The following is a 20,020-nucleotide window of genomic DNA, read 5'->3' as shown; positions in this document are numbered from 1 at the left end:
AAACGCTGTGCGTTTGTTTTGTTGGTTTTTTTTAAAATGTATGTCGTCAAGAAATGTGTTTGTGGAGAAAGGGGCGCTCGGTAAGACTCTTCTGTCATTAAAGGCCAGGCATGAGGAGACTGGAGGGAAGGCAGGCCTGTCAGATGCTTTAAAGCCTGTGGAACACAGAACTGGGCCACCTGTTCTTCTATAACCACTACGGTTGGTCTCCTGGAAAGAAGGTAGCTGTGACATCTAGATACCCTCCCCGGGCAGTTGTAACTGTAGCATCACCTTCCTTGTCCCTCTTCTCTTCACCCCCAGCCCACACCTTCAGGCAGCAGTGACAAAACAGAGACTTCTGAACACATTTATTTGACATGTCAAGTGATAAGAGGACTTAGGCCTGCTCACCACTTCTTTGGGGCGGGGGAGGTTCATAAGCTCAGACAGACAGAAGAGCAGCCTAGGGCCCATGACCCACCCCCTGGAGTAAACAAGACAGCCTGTAGTGCTGTGTGTTGGGGGCGGGAATAAAAAGCAGCGGGTGGAGAAGTGGTGGGCACCAAAGGCTGCGACAGGATCAAGATTGGGGGCTGCTGCAGGAACCCCAAGAAAACTGAAGAAGACATCCTGAAAAGCGGAGGAGCCAGGTGTGGAGAAGCAAGGCCTGAAGAATGGGGCGGGATACTCATGAAGAGAAAGTATGCGAAGGTAGGATAGGCCACGTTGCAGGGCATACATGGGAAGCAGGGGACTGCTTCTTCAGGAGAGCAAAGATACAGGAGACCAGCCATAAATCAGGGGGGAGTGGGCCTGCAGATTCTGAGCAAATGCAAGTGAATCTGGGACCCCAGCACAGGTGGTCCTCTGTTTGTTGGTGTGCTGTGCCTATGGGTACCCAAGTAGTCCCCATGTACTTGTGAAATGACCAGGGCATGAACACGTGAGTCTATACACCCAGTGAATACAGTATGTATCCTCCCTTCGCTAGTAAGTGTACTGTGCTTGTGGACACATGCTTACCCATGTGTGCGTGCACAGTGCCGTGAGCACATGCAAGAGGTCCGGAGTCCGAGGTATCAGCTGGTTTTCCTGCCATCAGGATCCTGACCCTCCCCCTCCCTGGCGCCATCACTTCTTTCAGCGCCCTGGTTCCCCTGGCCCGCCTAGACTCTGGAAACCCCCTAGCAGGCGAATCTGCTCAGTCTGCATGGAGTGGCGTCTCACCAACTTGCGCTTGGTCCTAGGAGATCCTGGTGCCCCAGAGTGAGGAGGGGCAGGCAGTGAGGGTGCCCGACCTCCGGCTTGGGGGCGAATGTCGGGGATGGGAGGGTGGGGGCTGACGTTGAGAGGAGGCAAGAAACCCGGTCGAGTTTGCGAGATGTGGTCCAGGAGCAAGGTACCGGAACCCCTGCGCTCCAGCAGCCCAGGACTCCGCCTCCGTCCGCTCAACGGGGATACAGCCCCGGGCAGACTTTCCTGGGACTGGCGCGGGGAGGAAACTGAGCCCGCAGGAGGGAGGGTCAGCGGAGAGGCACTGTACCGCCGGCGCTCCAGGGATAAGCGGCTGGACTCGGGCGAGTCAGGGCAAAAATGTCCAGGAGTGTCGAGCTCCACAGACTCCATGCGGCTCAGTTTTTGCCTTAGCCCTGAAGGAAGACCAGACTCCTGAGCCTCGGGCGCTGTGTTCCGGCGCGACAGAGGACCCCCGCCCGTCACTTTCTCCGCCCATGGGGGCGGGTCCTCCGGGCCTTCGGTGCTGTGACGCCGAGAAAGACGCGGTCTACCGGTCAGGGTCAGGCCGTTGAATTCAGTCGCCAGGCGCTCCATACCCGGCCTCCCTTCCGCAGGAGGGACAGGTTGAGGAGGAGCCACAAGGCCCCAGGGCTCCGAGTTGAGCCTTTTGAGTGGTTTTGGAGGATGTCGGGGAGGCTTGGGGAGAGGCTCGGAAGGGGAAGGGTCATCAGGGGGCTTAGGAAGAGGGAATTCAAATATGTCTCTTTTCTCCTCTTCTTCCTGGGTTCGAGGGGATAACAACCCGCGTCCTCCTCCTGCAGTCTGAAGTTGGACTTCCGAAGGCGACGTGCAGACCCCAGGGCTGGGAGGAGCGGGTGCAGGGTCCTCCACCCCCGGGGACGGTGGGGAATTGAGATACTGCCTGGTCTTCTTGGTGCCCGAGGGCGAGGTATCCGTGGTTATGATGATGACCTCCGTGCCCTTGGCCTTGCAGGCGTCCAGCAGCGTGGCAAGGGTCTCGCGGTCCCCCCGGTCCAGGGCGTGGACAAGCGCAGAGGCGCCGGCGTGATCTCGGACTGAGGGGTCTGCGCCGTGGGCAAGGAGCAGAGAGGCCACTGCGGCTCCCCCACCCCCGGCGCAAGCGTGCATGAGCGCGGTGCGTCCTAAACGGTCTGCGATGTTGGGGTCCGCGCCTTGCTCCAGGAGGTAGCGTACCATCCGTGCCTTGTTCTGAGGGTCGTCGTAGCGGGCCCTACAGGCCGCCATTAGCGCAGTCTCCCCCTGGGCATCACCCTCATTCACGTAGGCTCCTCCTTCCAGAAGCAAACGGGCCAAGCGTAGCTTACCCTGACCGACCGCCCGAAGAAGAGCGTGGCCCTCGGTGTGCAGCATTGCTGCGGCTCGGGCTAAAGCACCGATGGAGCCGGCACTGAGACCTGCCGAAGACGGCTAGGAGTGTAGGGTGGGGTGAAGTGCTTGGGAGAGGCCTGAGGTCTCTGTGGTGAAGCCTATCCCTGTGAAAGAGAAAGAGAGAGAGAGAGAGCTCACTGACAGGCTCAGCAGGGAAACTGAGGCACCGATAAAGGCGCCTAGTGTATGACAGGGGGAGGGGGCTCTAAAGCAGTCTTTCCTCTTGAATCCTGCCTTTGAGCCGTCCCATCCCCCCCCCCCCCCAGCGCATGCCAGAGGAGGTGGGCAGGGTGCACCCGCACTGAAGCGTGAGGGCTCGTGCAAATGCGTACATGCACGCGCAGAGATATTCGCACCCCCCATTCGCACCCCACGGCTTATCAGACCTTTCCAACACCCCCCTTTTCTTATCCACACTTGGAATCCCCCTCTCTAGGATACTGAACGCCACCCACCCACACGCATGCACCCGTACAGCCATACACATATTTCTATTCCTAACCTCTTTTAGATTGCCACATCCCCAAAAATTGAGTGGAGGGGAGGAAGCAGCTTGGATTTGGGACCTAAAGAGGTGGAGGAAGAATTAGGGTTTCTTTTGCCTCTGCTATGCTCCCCGTTGCTCCTTGTTCTTCCCCCTTCCAGGCTGTACCCCCAAATAGATACCTGAATGTCCGCATAATCTCTGCCTGGCCAGGATTGAGGCCGGGGCCATGGGGGCCTCCGGGGTGGAGGAGCCGGGTACCTGGGGGCCCACATGGCGTGGGGGGGGGTACCCGGATTCCCTTGGTGTCAGTATCTGCGCCCCAGCGCTGGATCCTGGTCCCTCCTCCCGGTGCGCCCCGGGCACAGCGCCGGCTCCGGAGGAGAGAAGAGGGGGGGTGGGGGCGGAGCTCTTCTGTGCTATTTATAGCCCAGTCTCCACGGGTGGGGGCGTCCGGCACCAAGCCGCTCCCCACACCCAGGCGCACACACATAAACCCATAAACCCTTAAAGGAAGGCGGGGGGCGGGGGGGAGAACCACCTAGCGCCTCCAATCTTGACTTCCCTTTCTTAACCCACCTCCCCCAGCCCCAACAAACCTAAGCGCTCCTTAGGGGACTCTCCTGCGACCCATTCAGGGACCATGCCGACTCTTCGTTGGGCTTCCGCGGATCTCCATGCGCTCCGGTATGCCAGACCTGACTGCCACACACGGCATATGGCACACTGTGCAGAGGGGTGAAGGGAGGCGGTTGGGATCTGCAGTGGCGTCCACACAGAGCAGGGAGAGGCATGAGAGAGGTGGCTCCCTTCTGGTAGTTTAAATATCAGGGAAAGTGCAGGCTGGAATCAGACAGCGGTATCATCCCCGCTGCACCCTTCTCAAACATCTCTCACCACAGAGACACTTGGATCTCAATTCCCTTGGGTCCCTTAGAAGGGTGAGGAAGATGGCTCTCCCAGGGCATTTTTAGGGTAAGGGGCGTTCTCAGATTCCCTTTTCCCCATATTTTAAGAGGTGTCCATAGGAGATAAAGAACAAGCGATGACTGACCCCTGTCACACGGGTGCCGGTCTGATTACATCGCTTTACTCCATTAGACTCGTTTTTTCCTTGTCGCTTTAAGGTCCCTGCCTGAATCACTCCTTGTCTCTTCCTATCTGTTGCTCTCACTGCCACCTGCCCTGTCTCCATGGTTACCAAGGCTTCCATCTGCATATTTTAGGGATGAGTTTGTGTCCAGCTGGAAGGTACCAAAGGAAGTGGGGGCATCGGATGGGTACTAAGGGTTTGAAAAGCTCACACACACACACACACGCGCACACACACACACACACACACACACACACAAAACCTAGAGGATTCAAATGGCAGAGGTCATCAAGCACAGACGCAAAAAATAATGTTACTGGTAGTGGAGGAGAAATTATCTGCAGGGCAAACACCCACTTTTACTCGCTATTGATGTGTGCGTTGCATACGTCATCTCCAACCCTCACAACTCTATAAGGTGTATTGAGGTTAAGCAGGTTCCCCCAAAGTTTCACAGCCACTCCAAAACCTGGACACTTGGCACGACACCCACATGCCACTTCCCAGTCTAGAGGCCATTTTCTCTGACATCTTGCATACTCTTGTTGACTAACTCGTAGTTTTATCTCCATCCTGAAGTATTTCCCTCTATTTCGTGTGTGTGTGTGTGTGTGTGTGTGTGTGTGTGTGTGTGTGTGTGTGTGTGATGTCGTAAGCCAGAAGAGGGCGCTGGAGCTGAAGTCAGGTGGTTGGGAGTGTTGGGAGCGAACTCGGGTCCTCTGCAGGCGAAGCTGTTAACCATAGAGCAGTCTGGTCTCTAATTCAGGGGTACATTTCCCAGCAGCGGTTCTCCTCTTCTGGCTCAGCCACGTGCCTAGATGAGCTCTGAGTAGCAGGTCGTCTTAGCCGACTCCCGCCTTCCGGAGGCTGTCGGGTCTGAGGCTCGGCGGTGAATTCTGCAGCCCCAGGTCTCAGCGCGCCCCACTTCCCAAGCCTCAGTTCCGGTTAGGCTCGCTCCCTCCGCCCCCCGCCCCCTCGCCCGCCTCCGCCCTCGCAGATTGACTGGGGAAACCCACCAATGGAAAGCTCCGGGAGGCGGGCCTAGAACGCGGGCTGGAAGAAGAAAAGCAAATTTCAAGTTGGCGGCTGCGTGGGCCCCGAGTAGGGGAGGGACGGCAGGTAAGGCTTCGACCTGACGGCTCTGACCCGGTTTGGTCCGGTACTTCCCGAATTAGTCCCCCGGTGCTGACAACAAGGTAGACAACGTTTTCTATCAGCCTGTTGGGTCAGCCCCCTTCTGAATCCCTACCCTTTCTCCCCGGGCTTTCATTGCTGTACTGACTGTACACCAGAGACCGGGCTTGCGGTAATGCCTGGGAACAGATATTCCCAGCAGGAAAGGAAGGCTCGTTCTTGTAGCTCAGACTCTACTATGGTATCCGCTCCCCTGCGTCTATTAACACTAACCCCGTGTCAAGAGCCTGACGGACTCCTATTACCTGTCCGAGTCACCTGAAACGCTATCTCCTACCCAGCACTTTTCTGGACCGCCTTTCTTGAATTTATTGATTCCCCAGCCTGACAATGTCTGATTATCCCTATTGGAATCTCTTTAATTTTAAAAATCACGTTATTTGTGGGGGGGCCGGGGGCGGGGCCGCCGTGGCGTGCGCAAGGAGGTCAGAGGACACCTTGAGCAAGTCCGCCTGTTTTCCTGGCCACTTGGCAGCAAGAGTATTTACTATCTCGTAAGGCTAGCTCTCTCCCTCCATTCCTCCAATTGTTTTTATTGACAGACTCTTGCTGTGTAGCCCGTACTGGCCTCCAACTTGCCTTCCTCCTGCTGCACCTTCCCCAGTGCTAGGATTACACGTTCTCTTTTGATGTTTCTATTCTTTGAACGGAAGATTTGATGGGACAGATTGTGGTACTTTAATACATTGTGCTCAGTAAGTGTTAACTGACTGGAATTGATTTGTGGGAACCAGTCCTCTTGTCAAGGAGGATGAATTTAAACTAATATAATTAGGGAACAAAAAAAAAAAAAAATACCCAACATAGTATATAATTAAGGGCCTTTAAATTGGTGGTTTATTGCATTAATGTTTTATAACTGCTCTCAGACCAGCGAAGGGAAGGGGAAAGGAGGCTTTATGACTCACAAGGTCTCAAGTGTCTACAAGGTCTATAGACTCATGTAGTCATTTGTTCGAACAACAAATTTTACTGAGCACCTACTACAAGTCAGGCCCAATTCTAGACACCAGGGACCACAGAACCTTCTAACAAAACCTACTCAATAAACCATCACCTAGTGACCATGTGGGAAACTGTTTCTGACACTGGTTCTTGCTATGCAGAGCAAGCAGTCTGGCCTCCAACTTATGATCCTCTGCTCTCAACCTTCCTGAAAGGCTTGGGTAACAGGCTTGTACCACTGCGCCCCCAATTAAACTTGCTCTTTTCACTGAGAAGCATGAATCTGGCCTTTAAAATGCTAAGCATTAACGCCACCCCAGCTACAGACCTACCTCTGGGCCAGCATCTTTAGTAAAGACCTCACTAGCTCCTTCCAGGGCCTTCCACCGTTTAATGTTTTCTTTATTTTTTTTTTTTCAACTTTTGTTATTAGTGGGGCTGGGTGGAGTAACCTGTAACCTACAGGCTGGCCCCAAACTCACTCTGGATAAGCTCAGTGACAAGGTTGGCCCAAGGCTTTGTGCTAAGCAATTTTTTACTTTTGTTTTTGTGGGGTTTTGTTTGCTTTGATTTGTGTGCCTGAAGCCCTGCGGGGGCAGGAAAGGGTGTTGGATTCCCTGGGGCTGGGGCTACAGCCGGTTGTGAGTCACTGTGCTAGTGCTGGGGACTGGAACCCCAGGCCCTCTGGAAGAGCAGCCAGTGCCCTTAACCCTGAGCCACCTCTCCAGCCCTCCCCTGCATCTTGAAAACAAAACAAAACAAAACATCCTTTTTACTTATTAACTGTAGGATATATTTATTCCGTACAATTTACAAACACAGTAATATAAAAGCGTGCATTACTTAATAGCCCTAATATATACTGTAATTACTATTTTACGATTTTGAACTTTGTTATTATTATGTGTGCTTGTACACAGATGGGTCAAGGCGTGCATGTGGAGACTGGAGGACAGCTCTGTAAGATCATGCCTCCATTTCACCTCATGTGGTTCCAGGGCTGGGACTCAGGTTCTTAGATCTGCACTGCCATGCAGCAGATGCCTTCACCTGCTGAGCCATCTTGCCTGCCCCTGTTATTAGAATCCCAGTTCATTCTGTGTATGTGCATAATTTAGTAGGGTTTAGTAGGATTTTTAGATTAAGAATAAAAGCATTAAAACAGAAAGCAAACCTCAAGAGAGGTCCTGGAGAGATGACTCAGAGGTTAAGAGCACTGTCTGTTCTTCCAGAGGTCCTGCGTTCAATTCCCAGAAACCACATGGTGGCTCACAACCGTCTATAAGGAGATCTAGTGCCCTCTTCTGGTGTGCAGGTGTACATGCAGGCAGAACATTGTATATATAATAAATAAATATTTTTTAAAAGAGAGATTGTTTAGCCTTCCCATGGAGGTATCCTTATGTTTCAGTTTGCGTTCTATTGCTGGGATAAGACACTACAGCCAACAGCAACTTAGGGAGGAAAGATTTTACTTGATGTATACTTCCCGATCACAGTCTATCAGGTAGGACGCAGAGGCAGGAACTGAAGTAGAGGCCATGAAGGAACACTGCTGACTGACTTGCTCTCTATAGCTTTCTCAGCTTCTTTTCTACACAAGCCAAAACCACCTGCTCAATGGTGGCCCTGCCCACAGCACCCTGGGCCATCAATCATCAACCAAGAAAACCCCCACAGACGTGCCCTCAGGCCCATCGAATGGAGTCATTTTCCCAATGAAGGTTCCTTCTCTCTCGCTTGTGTCAGTTTGACAGAAAACTAACCACAGCCTATGTCCATCTGAAGGGATTCTCACTACAGCCTAATTATTATTATTTAATTTTTTCTTAGTTCCTTGTTAGGTAGAAAATGGTTTTATTGGGCTGGGCAGATGGCTCAATCCGTAAAGAACACTTTCAGCTCAAGCTGGAAAACCTGGGTTCATATCCTGGAATCTATCTAAAAGTTGGACAGATGCACTGTATTTTTCGGACCATAAGACACACCCCCCCCAAAAAAAAAGCGGGGGTAGGATTAGGGTGTGCCGTATGGTGGTCTGGTTGCTGTTTTTACTGTTTTTCTTGCTTTACTGCTCTAAAAACTGGGTGCATCTTATGGTCAGGTGCATCTTATTGTCTAAAAATACGGTGGTGGCCTAGGGCTGTAGCACCAGCACTCCTGTGGTGAAGGGAGGTGGAGACCTGAGAATACTACAGAAGCTGCAAGGCAAACACGAACGATCTCACCTGGTATCCCAGCACTCTGGGAGGCAGAGGCAGGCGGATCTCTGTGAGTTCGAGGCCAGCCTGGTCTACAAAGTGAGTCCAGGACAGCCAGGGCTACACAGAGAAAACCTGTCTCAAACAAAAAAACGAAGGAGAAAGAGAAAGACCTCACCTGTAAAACAAGCAGGGTGAAAACAAACACCCAGAGTTGTCCTCTGAGCTCCACACATGTCAGACACACACACATGCATGCATTACACACACACACACACACACACACACACACACACATTTTTAAAAACAGTCTAGAAAGACAGCTCAGTAATTATAATAGGGCACCCTGCTGTCACAGAGCACCGACATTTATTTCCCCAGCATCCATCTGTAACTCCAGCTACAGGAGAATCTGACCCCATGGGCACCAGCACACACGTGCACATACCCACAAACACACAATACACATAATTCATAATTAAAAGTAAACATAAATCTTGAAAGAAAAATAAAAGAGCTCAGGCATGGTTTTAACTTCAGCACTCAGGAGGCAGAGGCAGGCAGATCCCTGAGTTTGAGGCCAGCCTGGTATACACAGTGAGTTCTGGGACAGAAGTGGACAACAGCGCCAATCCACGAGTTAAAAACAGTTTCAGAAGGCGCTTAGCAGAGCAGCAGTAGCAGCAGCAGCTTCCCCGTCTTGGGCGTTTAGAGGGCACAGTCCCACTTGCTGCAATCGTAAATGGATTCCTTACACATCCCCAAGCTGAGCGCGGAAGACCAGTGCCCGTCTAGTTTCTGCCCACCAGCTTGGTGCCTGTGTTAGATAGGACACGCCATCTCTCCCTCTTTGTCTTTGGTAATCACTTGTTTACTGTGGGGATAAGTGGGAATGAGGCTAGCGTTGCCAAGGCTCCAAGGTCATGGGCTTTGCCTAACCCCTCGTGGCTTTGCCATCAGAGCCACTCACTTCTCCACAGCTGGAGTTGTGTCTGTCAAGGGAAAAAGACCTAGGCCAGCTGCTCAGTCCTCACCTGAGGCCCCAGAAACCTTCTCTCTCAGTAGCAGGGGTTTTTGTTTTGTTGTTGTTGTTGTTGTTTTCTTTTTGATTTTTCGAGACAGGGTTTCTCTGTGTAGCCTTGGCCGTCCTGGACTCACTTTGTAGACCAGGCTGGCCTTGAACTCACAGAGATCCACCTGCCTCTGCCTCCCGAGTGCTGGGATTAAAGGCATGCACCACCACGCCTGGCAAGGACTTCCCACGTTCTGAGAGGACATGCAGGCACTAAGGTTCACCCCTAGCCCTGTAAACCCCTAGCTTCCTTCCAGGAGATGCCTCTCACGATTGTTCTTCTTCCTTTTTGCTTGTGCATTAACTTCCCTATAGTGTAGGAATTCTTCCTTTATAGAAAGAGAACATAATTAGGTGGCTGGCTGAGAAAAGAGGACAGCCAAGGAGCCTAAACTTGGGATCCTCCTGCCTCTACCTCCCAAGTTCTAAGGTGACAGGTATGTGCCAACATTGCCAGACGATAGATAAAATGATTGATTTAACATTTTAACTAGGAATTCAGGGAGGTGTCTCAGCAGGTAAAGACCTTTGGGCACGCAAACTGGACAACCTGTGTTTGACCCATGGAGCTGATGGGAAACAGAGGCAGGAGAATCAGGGGAAGTGTACAAGCCAAGAAGCCTGAAGTCCACTGCTCGGTGGTTAGAGAGACTTCCTCAACAAAGTTGGGGAGGGGGCAGTCTCTCTCTCTCTCTCTCTCTCTCTCTCTCTCTCTCTCTCTCTCTCTCTCTCTCTTTCACACACACACACATACGCACACACAAACACACACCACACACACACACCTATAAAGTAAAATCTTAAGTAAATGTAAATGTACAGAATCATAAACTAGATTAATAATCTATAGGAGGAAGAAGATGGTACCTGAGGAATTATGGAAATTTAACCACCACGATAAAAATGGAAGGGAAAAGCTGCTATGGGCCACCCGACGTGGTGCTTCACACCTTTAATCCCAGCACTCTGGAAGGCAGAGGCAGGGGGAATCTCTGTGAGTTCGAGGCCAGCCTGGTCTACAAAGCAAGTTTAGGACAGCCAAGGCTACACAGAGAGACCCTGTCTCGAAAAACCAAAAAGAAAAAAGAAAAAAAGAATATGGAAAACCCTGGATTCAAAAATAAGAAGAAAATAGTATATATACACATATTGAACAGATAACCCCCAGAGTTCCCACAAATCCCTGGCACACAGCTCCCTAACATTAATGCTGTATACTGTATTACTTATATATACTAATGTTGTAATACTGTAACGCATTCGTTAAAGTTAATGAACCATTGTTGACATATTGTTTTTCAAGGTTCATATTCTGTTCAGATTTCTTTTTGTATATGGTGGTCTTCCCAGGTGTCACAGTCCTATTCAGGACACCATGTTTTGTTATCCCCTTGGCCTCCTCTGGGCTATGACACTTTCTCTGTGTCTGATGTTTGATAACCATCTGTAGCTCAAGACCTCAGGAGAAACAGTGCCCTCTTCTGGGTTTCTTGGGCATTGCATGCAAATGGTATCCACACATGCCTGCAAAACACCCATACACATAAAATAAAAATAAATTAAAATCTCAAAAAAAAAAAAATAAACAGATGATCTCACTTTGAATCATGAGTCTGTGCGTGTCTCTTGTGTGTACACACATGGACTCAGGTGCCCATTAAGGCCAAAGGCACTGGATCTAGAGTCAGCGTTAGCGTTAGCACCCTATGTGAGTGTGGGCATTGAGTTCAGGTCTTCTGCAAGAGCAGTGCCCACTCTTAGCTGTGTGTCTAGCTGAAATTTATTTCTTTATTTCTTTTTTAGTGCTTTAAAATAGTATTTATTTTTACTTATATGTATGTGCGCCACTTAGGTGAAATGTCTGTGGAGACATTGGGTCTCCTGGAGCTGGGGTTACAGGCGACTGGGAGTTGCCTGGTGTGAGTGCTGGGAACCAAGCCCGGATTCTCTGCAAGACTCGATACTTTTTGCCACCAAGCCGGCTCTTCAAACCTGGGATGGCTCAGAGGTTAAGAGCACTGGCTGCTCCTCCAGAGGTCCTGAGTTCAATTCCCAGCAACCACATGGTGGCTCACAACCATCTGTAATGGTATTGGTGCCCCCTTCTGGCCTGCAGGTGTACATATAGGCAGAGCACTGTATACATAATAATAAATAAACACATCTTTTAAAAATGTTTTAAAATTGTGTGTGCGTGAGAGTGAGAGTGCAGGCACTCGTGGAGGCCAGACCGGGTGTTAGATTCCCTGGAGCTGGGATTACAGACGGTGTGAGCCACCAGACACAAGTACTAGAAACTGAACTCCATTCCTCTGCAAAAAGAGATGCACTCTTCCCCCCCCCCCCAATTTTTTTAGGTGAAAACTTTTTAGAAAGACTTATTTCTTATGTATACACTGTTCTGCCTACATGTACACCTGCAGGCCAGAAGAGGACATCAGTTTACATTATAGATGGTTGTGAGCCACCATCTGGTTGCTGAGAATTGAACTCAGGACCTCTGGAAGAAGCATTCAGTGCTCTTAACCTCTGAGCCATCTCTCCAGCCCTGTTTTTTTATTTTTCAAGACTGGATTTCTTTGTGTAGCCTTGGCTGTCCTGGAACTCTCTTTGTAGACCAGGCTGGCCTTGAACTCACAGAGATATGCCTGCCTCTGCTCCCGCCGATGTATGCCACCACCACCTGGCTGAAATGCACATCTTAATACTGAACAATCTCTCCTACTCCCTATTTGTTTAATTATGAGACATGATCTTGCTATTCAGTCCTGAGTAGCCTAGACTCTATGTAGATCAGGCTAGCCCCAAACTTGCAATCCTTACCCTTCCAAGTGCAGGGCTGGGTTTACAAACTTGTGGTATCACTCCTAACTTTGTTTTACTTGTTTTTAATTAACTGATTAACAGATTAATTGTATCTTTTATTTATTTATTTTATTTTTTTTTTGAGACAGGGTTTCTCTGCATAGCTCTGGATATCCTGAAAGCTGCTCTATAGATCAGGCTGTCCTGGGACTCAGAGATCTCACCTGACTCTGGTCCTCATGCTGACACTAAAGGCGTGCGCCACAACTGCCCAGCACCATTGGCTTTTTTAAGTGTCACAGGAAAAGGATTTGGAGTATAGCTCAAAGGTAAAGTACTCACCTGCCCTGGGAAAGCGTGTGTTCAGACCTCAGCACAGAGGAAGAAGTCACCTGCCACAGCACATCAGGTGTCACGTAGCCCCTTGGCTTCCTGTCTGTCCTACTGGGCTTTGTTATCTCTTTACTTTTGTCTTTATTAGGTTTTTCTCACTGGATCTCTGAGTGTCCGGCCCCCTCCACCATGGCCAGCCGGGGTGGGGCCCGGGGTCGTGGCCGAGGCCAGTTGACCTTCAACATGGAGGCTGTGGGCATTGGGAAGGGTGACGCTTTGCCCCCGCCCACTCTCCAGCCTTCTCCACTCTTCCCCGTGAGTGCCTCCCTCCCTTCGCTACCCGTGACCACAGGGTCCTCCTGTCCCATCCTGAGCCATCTTCATTCTGACCTTTTCTGTCTATAGTCCTGACCCACAGGAAGCGCTTCTCCTGCTCCCAACTCCACAGCTTCCCAAACGCTGTGTTGCCTTCTCGTTCTGTCTGGCCCTGTTTACTGGGAACATTGGGTTTGGCCTAGGGAAAAGGCCCTTCAGGGTTTTTACCGCAGCATTTTCATCCTGACTAACCACTGTTCTCCTTCAGCCCTTGGAGTTCCACCCGGTGCCACTGCCCACGGGAGAGGAAGGGGAGTATGTTCTGGCTCTGAAGCAAGAGCTTCGTGGGGCCATGAGGCAGCTCCCCTACTTCATCCGGCCAGCTGTCCCCAGGAGAGGTCAGTAGAACGGCTAGCATCATGTCTTAGGGCCTTCTATAAGCTGTGTCTGCACTCAGGCCCCTGGAGGCTGGAGCGGCTTAGGAAATTTTCTATCTAAGAGGGAAAGCATTAAAACTCCCTTCTGTACCTGAAATGCATCACCTTATTCGAGATTTGGGTTGAACCTTAATCCTGAGGCCAGCGGGACCTGAAAGCATTGGCATCTTAGCTCCTATGTATAAACAGGGAGCGCAGTACAGGTTCTAACACAATGGTGCTAGGTCTCTGAGCACCACACCTACGCAAAGCATTCACCTCTCATCAGTGAGAGCAGGAGACTGGAGAAGGCAGCTACAGGCAGGCTTAGTGTTCACACTTGATGCTTTTCTCCTGAGGCCCTGGGAGCTGAGGGCCCACAGAGATGGAAGGCTTACCAAGGTAACCCCATTAGTAAGAGGGAGGCAGAAGACTGCGCCCTGGTTTTTATCCCAGCGTATGCTGTCCAGTGGAGCCTACCGCTCGGAAGAGCAGAGCCTTTGGACAAAGAGTAACAAAAGGGCGGGATGGAGAAGCCGGCACCACTGAGTTCTGGGTTTGGAGTGAGGCAAGCCATAGATAAGAAAGGTAGGGCCTTAGGAACAGCTGTTCTAAGGATAGACCTCTGACTCGTGGCCCCTGACCCCTCAGATGTGGAACGTTACTCTGACAAGTATCAGATGTCCGGGCCGATTGACAATGCCATCGACTGGAACCCTGGTAGGTGACTGGCCCTCATCGAAGGTTCTTTCGTACGCATGAGAAGGCGTCATCCTCCCTAACTCGTACAGCGTCTAAAAACTAGAGTCTTTAGATGGCATTGACACACTGTCAGGTTCTAAGAGAAAACACCTATTTTTAACAGAGGCCCGTCCTTCCTGCCCTTTAACCCTCCCTTCCCTTTAGGAATGGCCATCTTCTCAGAGAGGCCACGCACCCCCACGCACCCCCGACAGGGCCCCGCGGACACTCACTCTCCCTCTTTCCAGATTGGCGGAGGCTACCCCGGGAGCTCAGGATTCGAGTGCGCAAACTACAGAAGGAGAGTGAGTGACTCTGGAAAGGGAGCCGATGCCACAAGGACCACACGAGGGCAGCAGAGCGCCACGTCTGCCGCCAGAGGGTGGGGTAGAAAGCTAAGCCGGAGGGAGAGGGGCTCACCGCGGAGGACACCTGCCACTGAGCCTAGGACGCACATGGTGGAAAGGAAGAACTTTCACATGTCCCCTCCCCTCAAACACACACACATGTGCGCGTACACACACCGTGTAACAAAACATTTTTGTGAAAAAGAAAGAAAAGGAACCAGAGAAATGGCGCACTCATTAAGAGCATGTACTGCTTTATCAGAGTTTGGTTCCAGGCACCCACACCAGGTGGCCCACAACTGCCTGCAACTCCAGCGGCAGCAGACCCAATGACCTCTCAGGTCTCCTTGGGCATGCATGTAGCACGCGCACACACACACACACACATGCACACACACATGCACTCATGCACAAAGCAAATTTAAAACCTGGAAAGAAAGCCAGTTAGGAGGTGTGCTTCCTAAGGGGTCACTTTTTGATCCTCCAAACAGGGACCACCATTGTCCTCCCCAAGAGACCCCCTAAGACCACAGAAGACAAAGAGGAAACAATCCAGAAACTGGAGGTGAGGGGGAGTGTGATGACCGACAGCTGGACTCAGCCGCTTAGAGCCTCAGTCCTGCCTGTTTGCTGAGTGTCAGTTTCTCTTCCTGTTCATCCTCACATGAGACTCTGGAGAAGAAGGAGGAGGAAGTGACCTCAGAGGAAGATGAAGAGAAAGAAGAAGAAGAAGAAAAGGAAGAGGGGGAAGAAGAGGAGTATGACGAAGAAGAGCATGAAGAGGTGAAGGCCGAGTCTACCCCCCCTTACAGCCTACTCCCTCCTGCCCCCCCTCCCCCTCCTCTCCCCATCCTGCCCCCTCCTGTCCTCCTCTTTCCCCCCACCTCCTCCTCATAGGCTCTGGGCTCTCAACACTTTGTTGTTGTTTGGTTGATTGGTTTGGTTTGGTTTTGAGACAGACTCTCGCAGTTTAAACTAGGCTGGCCCGGAACTCCCCAGGAAAGGCCCTGCTTCTGCTTCCTAATGTTGGGATTACATGCAGACACTCACAGGGTTAGCATACAAAAGAGGTTTTCTTATTTGCTTTTTAATATGTATGTGTCTGTATGGTTGTCTGCCAAGTGCAGTCAGGTGCCTGATAAGGCCCAAAGAGGGTCTCTGGTCTCCCTGAAGCTGGAAGTTACAAGCAGTTGTGAGCTGCCCAGCTGAGGTGTCCCTGGAAGAGCAACAAGTGTCCTTAATATCATCTTTGTGTGTGTGTGTGTGTGTGTGTGTGTGTGTGTGTGTGTGTTCGGTCCTCCGGCTCAGCAGCAAGCATCTTTTGCACTGAGCCGTCTCACTAACCCTGGGTTCTCAGTTCTTACACAGGGGATGTTCTCAGAGAGTTTCAGGGCCAAAAGTGAGGGTGCCACCAGTGGGTAGAAGCCTGTCATCTGCCCCAGCCTAGTCCCAAAACACCTAACACCGCAGTGAGATGGCTCAGAGGGTAAAGGGGATACTACCAAGCCTGGTGACCCGAGGTCAATCCCCAGAACCACAGGGAGGAAGGAAAGAACTGTCTCCTACAAGTTGTCATCTGACCTGCACTTGTGCACCAGGGCACATACACACCTATACACACGCGTCCGCGCCCACACACACACATACACACACACACACATGCACCTACACACACCTACACACCTACACACACATGCACCTACACATGCACATGCAGCTACACACACACATGCACCTACACACACACACACACACACACATTTAAAGATTCATAACACGGGCTAGAGTGATGATGGCTCCATGCTTGTGAGCACCTGCTGCTCTTGCAGAGGACTCAAGCTCCATTCCCAGCGTCCACATGGCGGCTCACAACCATCTGTAACTCTAGGTCCAGGGCACCTGATGCCATTTTCTGCCCTCTGGGGAGCCCAGGCAGGCAAGCAGTATACATGTAAATGCAGTCAAAACACCTAGGCACATAAAACAAAACAAAACAAAACAAATTCATCACAGCTGGTACAGGTATCCCAGGCATGGGACAGTGTGTTTGGGAGGGAAAGAGCCTGGAAAGCAAAGGGAAGGAAAACTCTGGAGTAATTCCTGATCTCTGCTTCTTTTCATGTTTCAGGAAACTGATTACATCATGTCATATTTTGACAATGGAGAGGACTTTGGAGGTGATAGCGATGACAATATGGATGAGGCCATATACTGAAAACCTAGGCCCATCTATCTTTCTCGCTTTGAGATATAGGGACTAAATATCCTATTATTTAGGGTTTTTCCTTTTTCTGTTATTGTTATCGAGACAGGACCTCATGTAGGTCAGGCTGGCGTGGATCTCAGTATGTAGCCGAGGCTAGCCTTGAACTCTGATTCTCCTGCCTCTACCTCCCAAGTCTTGAGGTTACGGGGTGGGGGGGAGCCCACGGGGGGGTGTGCACCACCACACCACACTTCTTATCAGTCAGAATTCAGGGTTACCCGAGTGACCCCTGAGGGCTGTTAGGCACAGCAGTGACATACAGCTGTCTTTCCTCTTCCTCAAATCGCTGTGTCACCTCTCACATGTCTTAGTGTGAAAGAAGTGTGAGTGGGCCATAAGAGCGGAGACAGCTGTGTACACACCTGCAAAGGTTTTTATAAACCTTTATGGGCATACTTGGAGTAGAAGCAGTCAAGAGGAGTAAGACCTGGTTTGAGATGGTTGGCTGGTTGGTTTTGGTTTTTCGAGACAGGGTTTCTCTGTGTAGCCTTGGCTGCCCTGGACTTACTTTGTAGACCAGGCTGGCCTCGAACTCACAGCGATCCACCGGCCTCTGCCTGGGATTACAGGCGTGCACCACCACACCCAGCTTCTGTTTTGTATTTTTAAATAAAATGTTTGTACCTTCTATCTACCCAGAGTGATGTGTACTGGGAAAGGGCTGGAGGCAGACCGAAGGGGAAGTCCAGTCAAGCCATCCTTACCCCCTCCCCCACTCCCATACTGAGAACTGAAGTTTCAGCCTCTCAGTTGCTAAACTCTCTCACTAAGCCGTATATACCCCAGCTCTTTTTATATATTTATTTTACATTTTGAGACAGTGTTTGGATAAGTTGCCTAAGTTGGCCTTGAACCAACTCTGTAGCCCAAACAGGCCTTAAACTGTCTTGGCCTTCCAAGCTGGGATCCAGGCCTGTGCCACCAGTGCCCAACCAACTTTTTTCTTGTCCAGTGTGACACTAGGGGTCACTGCCTTGTCCTTTGTCCTTTACCTCTCACCCCTACTGAGGCGCATTCACAGCTCATCTGCAGTGCTGTCTGAAAGCTTTGTTGGGGAAAGCGCAGGGTCTGCCACAGAGCAGCTGACTGCCCCAGTGCTTGGCCTCTGGGACATGAGCGTGTATGTGTATTCAGGCACCGTGTATATTCAGGCATGTTCAGGCATCTCTTTCTCACACTTGACCTTGATCGTGTCCTTATTTACAAAGAAATGATTGCGCCTATTTTTGGAAAGCCAGGGGCCAGGAGAGAGGAGACAGTCACTGTTTTCAGCTTAGCACAGTTCTCTTCCAGGACCTGGAGAGCCCACTTTGAAAGGCATATTTAAGGAATTCTCTAAATACACTGCTCTCTGCTGACAGCCAGTGTGTGGCTTGCAGCTTCTCTTTTGGTTCTTCCCTTTGCGAAGTTTAGTTAGCCTTTCTCGCTCTGCTTCGGGGAGGGGGTGGACGGTGCTATCTTCCAGGAAGTAAGGATGGTGGGAAGGGAGGGAGTACTTCAGGGACACAGCTAAAAAGAGGCTTCCTAGCCCACACAGCACTCCCTTGGGTGAGGTCACTTCCCTGGTCTCTGATTGGCTTCTGAGGAAGCCTTCCTCGAGCTGATTGGCTGCATGCACTTGACATGACACAGCCACGAGTAAGCTGCGTGTCCAGTATGTGAGCAGCGTAAGGAGACCAGCCTAGACATCTGGGGTGCTACCACAGGAGGCCCCCACTGAGCACTTAAAAAGTCGTAAGATGGAATGTGGGAGACGCGTCCATAAATTTCTCAACTGCCTTTAGGCGGGCCGCTCGAATTTCCGACAGCATCGTGGGCAGGGACCCCACTGTATATGGCAAAGAGAGGCTTAGACTCCGTGGAAGGAAAGCGCCTTAAAGGCCTCGTTTAAGCGTGGTAGCAAGTGTTAAGATAGACGCCCAGCCGAGAAAACAGAGAAGGGAACAGGAATAGAAACGAACATTCCAGAGTTATTGAGCAATTTGTGATGATTAATGTGTTTCCTTTTCTAGGTCTCCGAGGTGAGTGAAGGGTGGGGCCAGGGTTTTCCCACAGTTACTCAGCTGGCAGCATGGCCACTAGGGAGGGAACAGCAGAAAACAAAAGATCGCGTTTGTCTTTACCCCACCACATCCCTTACACCCCAGCCCCCTACAAACACAGTGTAGGGGAGACAGCTTCTAAACATCATCATTTCAATCCAGGTCTATATCGGGAGACACTGCCACCTGCTAGCCCACCGGATGCTCCTCGGGGAGCTCCATTTGTGTTACATTCCATTTCTTTGGACAGGGGTCTACAGAAATGGCTTTGACTTGTGTGGAGAGGAGTCAGGACTCTCCTACCATATGGTCCTGGAGGGCTCAAATTCAAGTCATCAGGCTTGGAGGCCGGCACCCTCTGAGCCATCCCACTGTCTCTGGAAACTTCTTAAAACAGTGGGAACAGAGATCCTGAGCTCAGGGAGCGGGGCAGGGACAGGAACCTGATCTCCACGCGTCCCTTTCCCCACCATACAGGAGAAAAGGAGGACAAAGGTTGGAACGGCCACTTGGGATCAGTCACACTGTCTCAAAGACAAAGTGTCATAAACATCAGGCCATTCTTGGACTCTACGCTGCCTGGACTCCTGCCTCTCCTGGCAGGGTTACCTTCTTGGACAAAGCCGACAACACGAGACCCGGCAGCTTCTCCAGATTCCTAAGCAGTTCCAGGCATGAGCTAAACTATTTCCACTGACCTTTCCCCAACTTCCCACAAGTACTAACAAACAGGCAAAGGCTGGAGCATAGGTCCAGGAGGCAGGGTCAAAGCTGTTCTCCCTGCGGAGTCAGGTACCTTCACGATTGAGGCCCCGCCTACAAACATGTCCATCGGACCCAGGCAGTGCTTGCCACCAGTGCACATAATACCGCTAGGGACAATCTTCACTGTCTAAACTGCTCCCGTGCGCACGGCCTGGGCTGCAATGCAGGGTCTAGGGCAGGAACCCTACTCTCCCGGGCCTCTCCCACTTGGGCAGGATGTGTGAAACTGGGAGTCTGTGAGCAGGTCTAAGGATGCACATGGTCGGGGGGTGGGGGTGGGGGTGGGGGGGGGCCCAAATAGAGATCTGGATGCACCAAGTAGTTTAGGTTGAGAGTGGGGAACTAAGAAAACTGGAGAGCCAGAAGGCAGTGG

The 20,020-nt window shown here is 51.2% G+C and overlaps 2 protein-coding genes across 9 annotated transcripts in view; one reads left to right on the top strand and one right to left on the bottom strand.

Annotated features, from left to right (window-relative positions):
• The window catches only part of POLR3GL (RNA polymerase III subunit GL), a 102,365-nt gene extending 84,895 nt beyond the window's left edge, over positions 1-17,470 (top strand). Inside the window, exons 1-11 of one of the 5 annotated variants that reach the window (XM_084768988.1) lie at positions 2,287-2,424; positions 3,701-3,799; positions 4,990-5,324; positions 12,572-12,751; positions 12,904-13,070; positions 13,339-13,468; positions 14,138-14,206; positions 14,476-14,532; positions 15,066-15,139; positions 15,244-15,357; positions 16,703-17,470. In XM_084768988.1, the coding sequence (XP_084625114.1) occupies positions 12,945-13,070; positions 13,339-13,468; positions 14,138-14,206; positions 14,476-14,532; positions 15,066-15,139; positions 15,244-15,357; positions 16,703-16,789 (657 nt within the window). In that variant the 5' untranslated portion in view covers positions 2,287-2,424; positions 3,701-3,799; positions 4,990-5,324; positions 12,572-12,751; positions 12,904-12,944 and the 3' untranslated portion in view covers positions 16,790-17,470. Of the gene's footprint in view, positions 1-2,286; positions 2,425-3,700; positions 3,800-4,989; positions 5,402-12,571; positions 12,752-12,903; positions 13,071-13,338; positions 13,469-14,137; positions 14,207-14,475; positions 14,533-15,065; positions 15,140-15,243; positions 15,358-16,702 lie in introns of those variants that run through there. The other 4 variants (XM_084768992.1, XM_084768989.1, XM_084768990.1 and 1 more) reach the window with 4 other exon arrangements.
• ANKRD34A (ankyrin repeat domain 34A) lies at positions 336-4,852 on the bottom strand. Of its 4 annotated transcripts, none has more exons than XM_084768986.1 (3): positions 3,712-4,852; positions 3,131-3,194; positions 336-2,732 (listed from the first exon to the last, which is right to left on the bottom strand). In XM_084768986.1, exon 3 carries the CDS (start codon positions 2,608-2,610, stop codon positions 1,123-1,125), a length of 1,488 nt encoding a protein of 495 aa, XP_084625112.1. In that variant the 5' UTR covers positions 2,611-2,732; positions 3,131-3,194; positions 3,712-4,852; the 3' UTR covers positions 336-1,122. The 4 variants fall into 4 exon arrangements, with proteins under 4 accessions (XP_084625112.1, XP_084625111.1, XP_084625113.1 ...); XM_084768985.1 differs by lacking the exon at positions 3,712-4,852 and adding an exon at positions 3,295-3,513; XM_084768987.1 differs by lacking the exon at positions 3,131-3,194.
• Positions 17,471-20,020: the final 2,550 nt, after the last annotated feature.

The sequence above is a fragment of the Acomys minous genome (assembly GCF_964271855.1).
Source record: "Acomys minous genome assembly, chromosome: 19".
Classification (NCBI taxonomy): domain Eukaryota; kingdom Metazoa; phylum Chordata; class Mammalia; order Rodentia; family Muridae; genus Acomys; species Acomys minous.
This window is presented reverse-complemented; position numbering and strand designations above follow the sequence as displayed.

What these genes read in the sequence shown, in the direction of transcription:
- ANKRD34A (XM_084768986.1), bottom strand. Translation starts at nt 2,610, where the DNA reads ATGCTGCACACCGAGGGCCACGCTCTTCTTCGGGCGGTCGGTCAGGGT.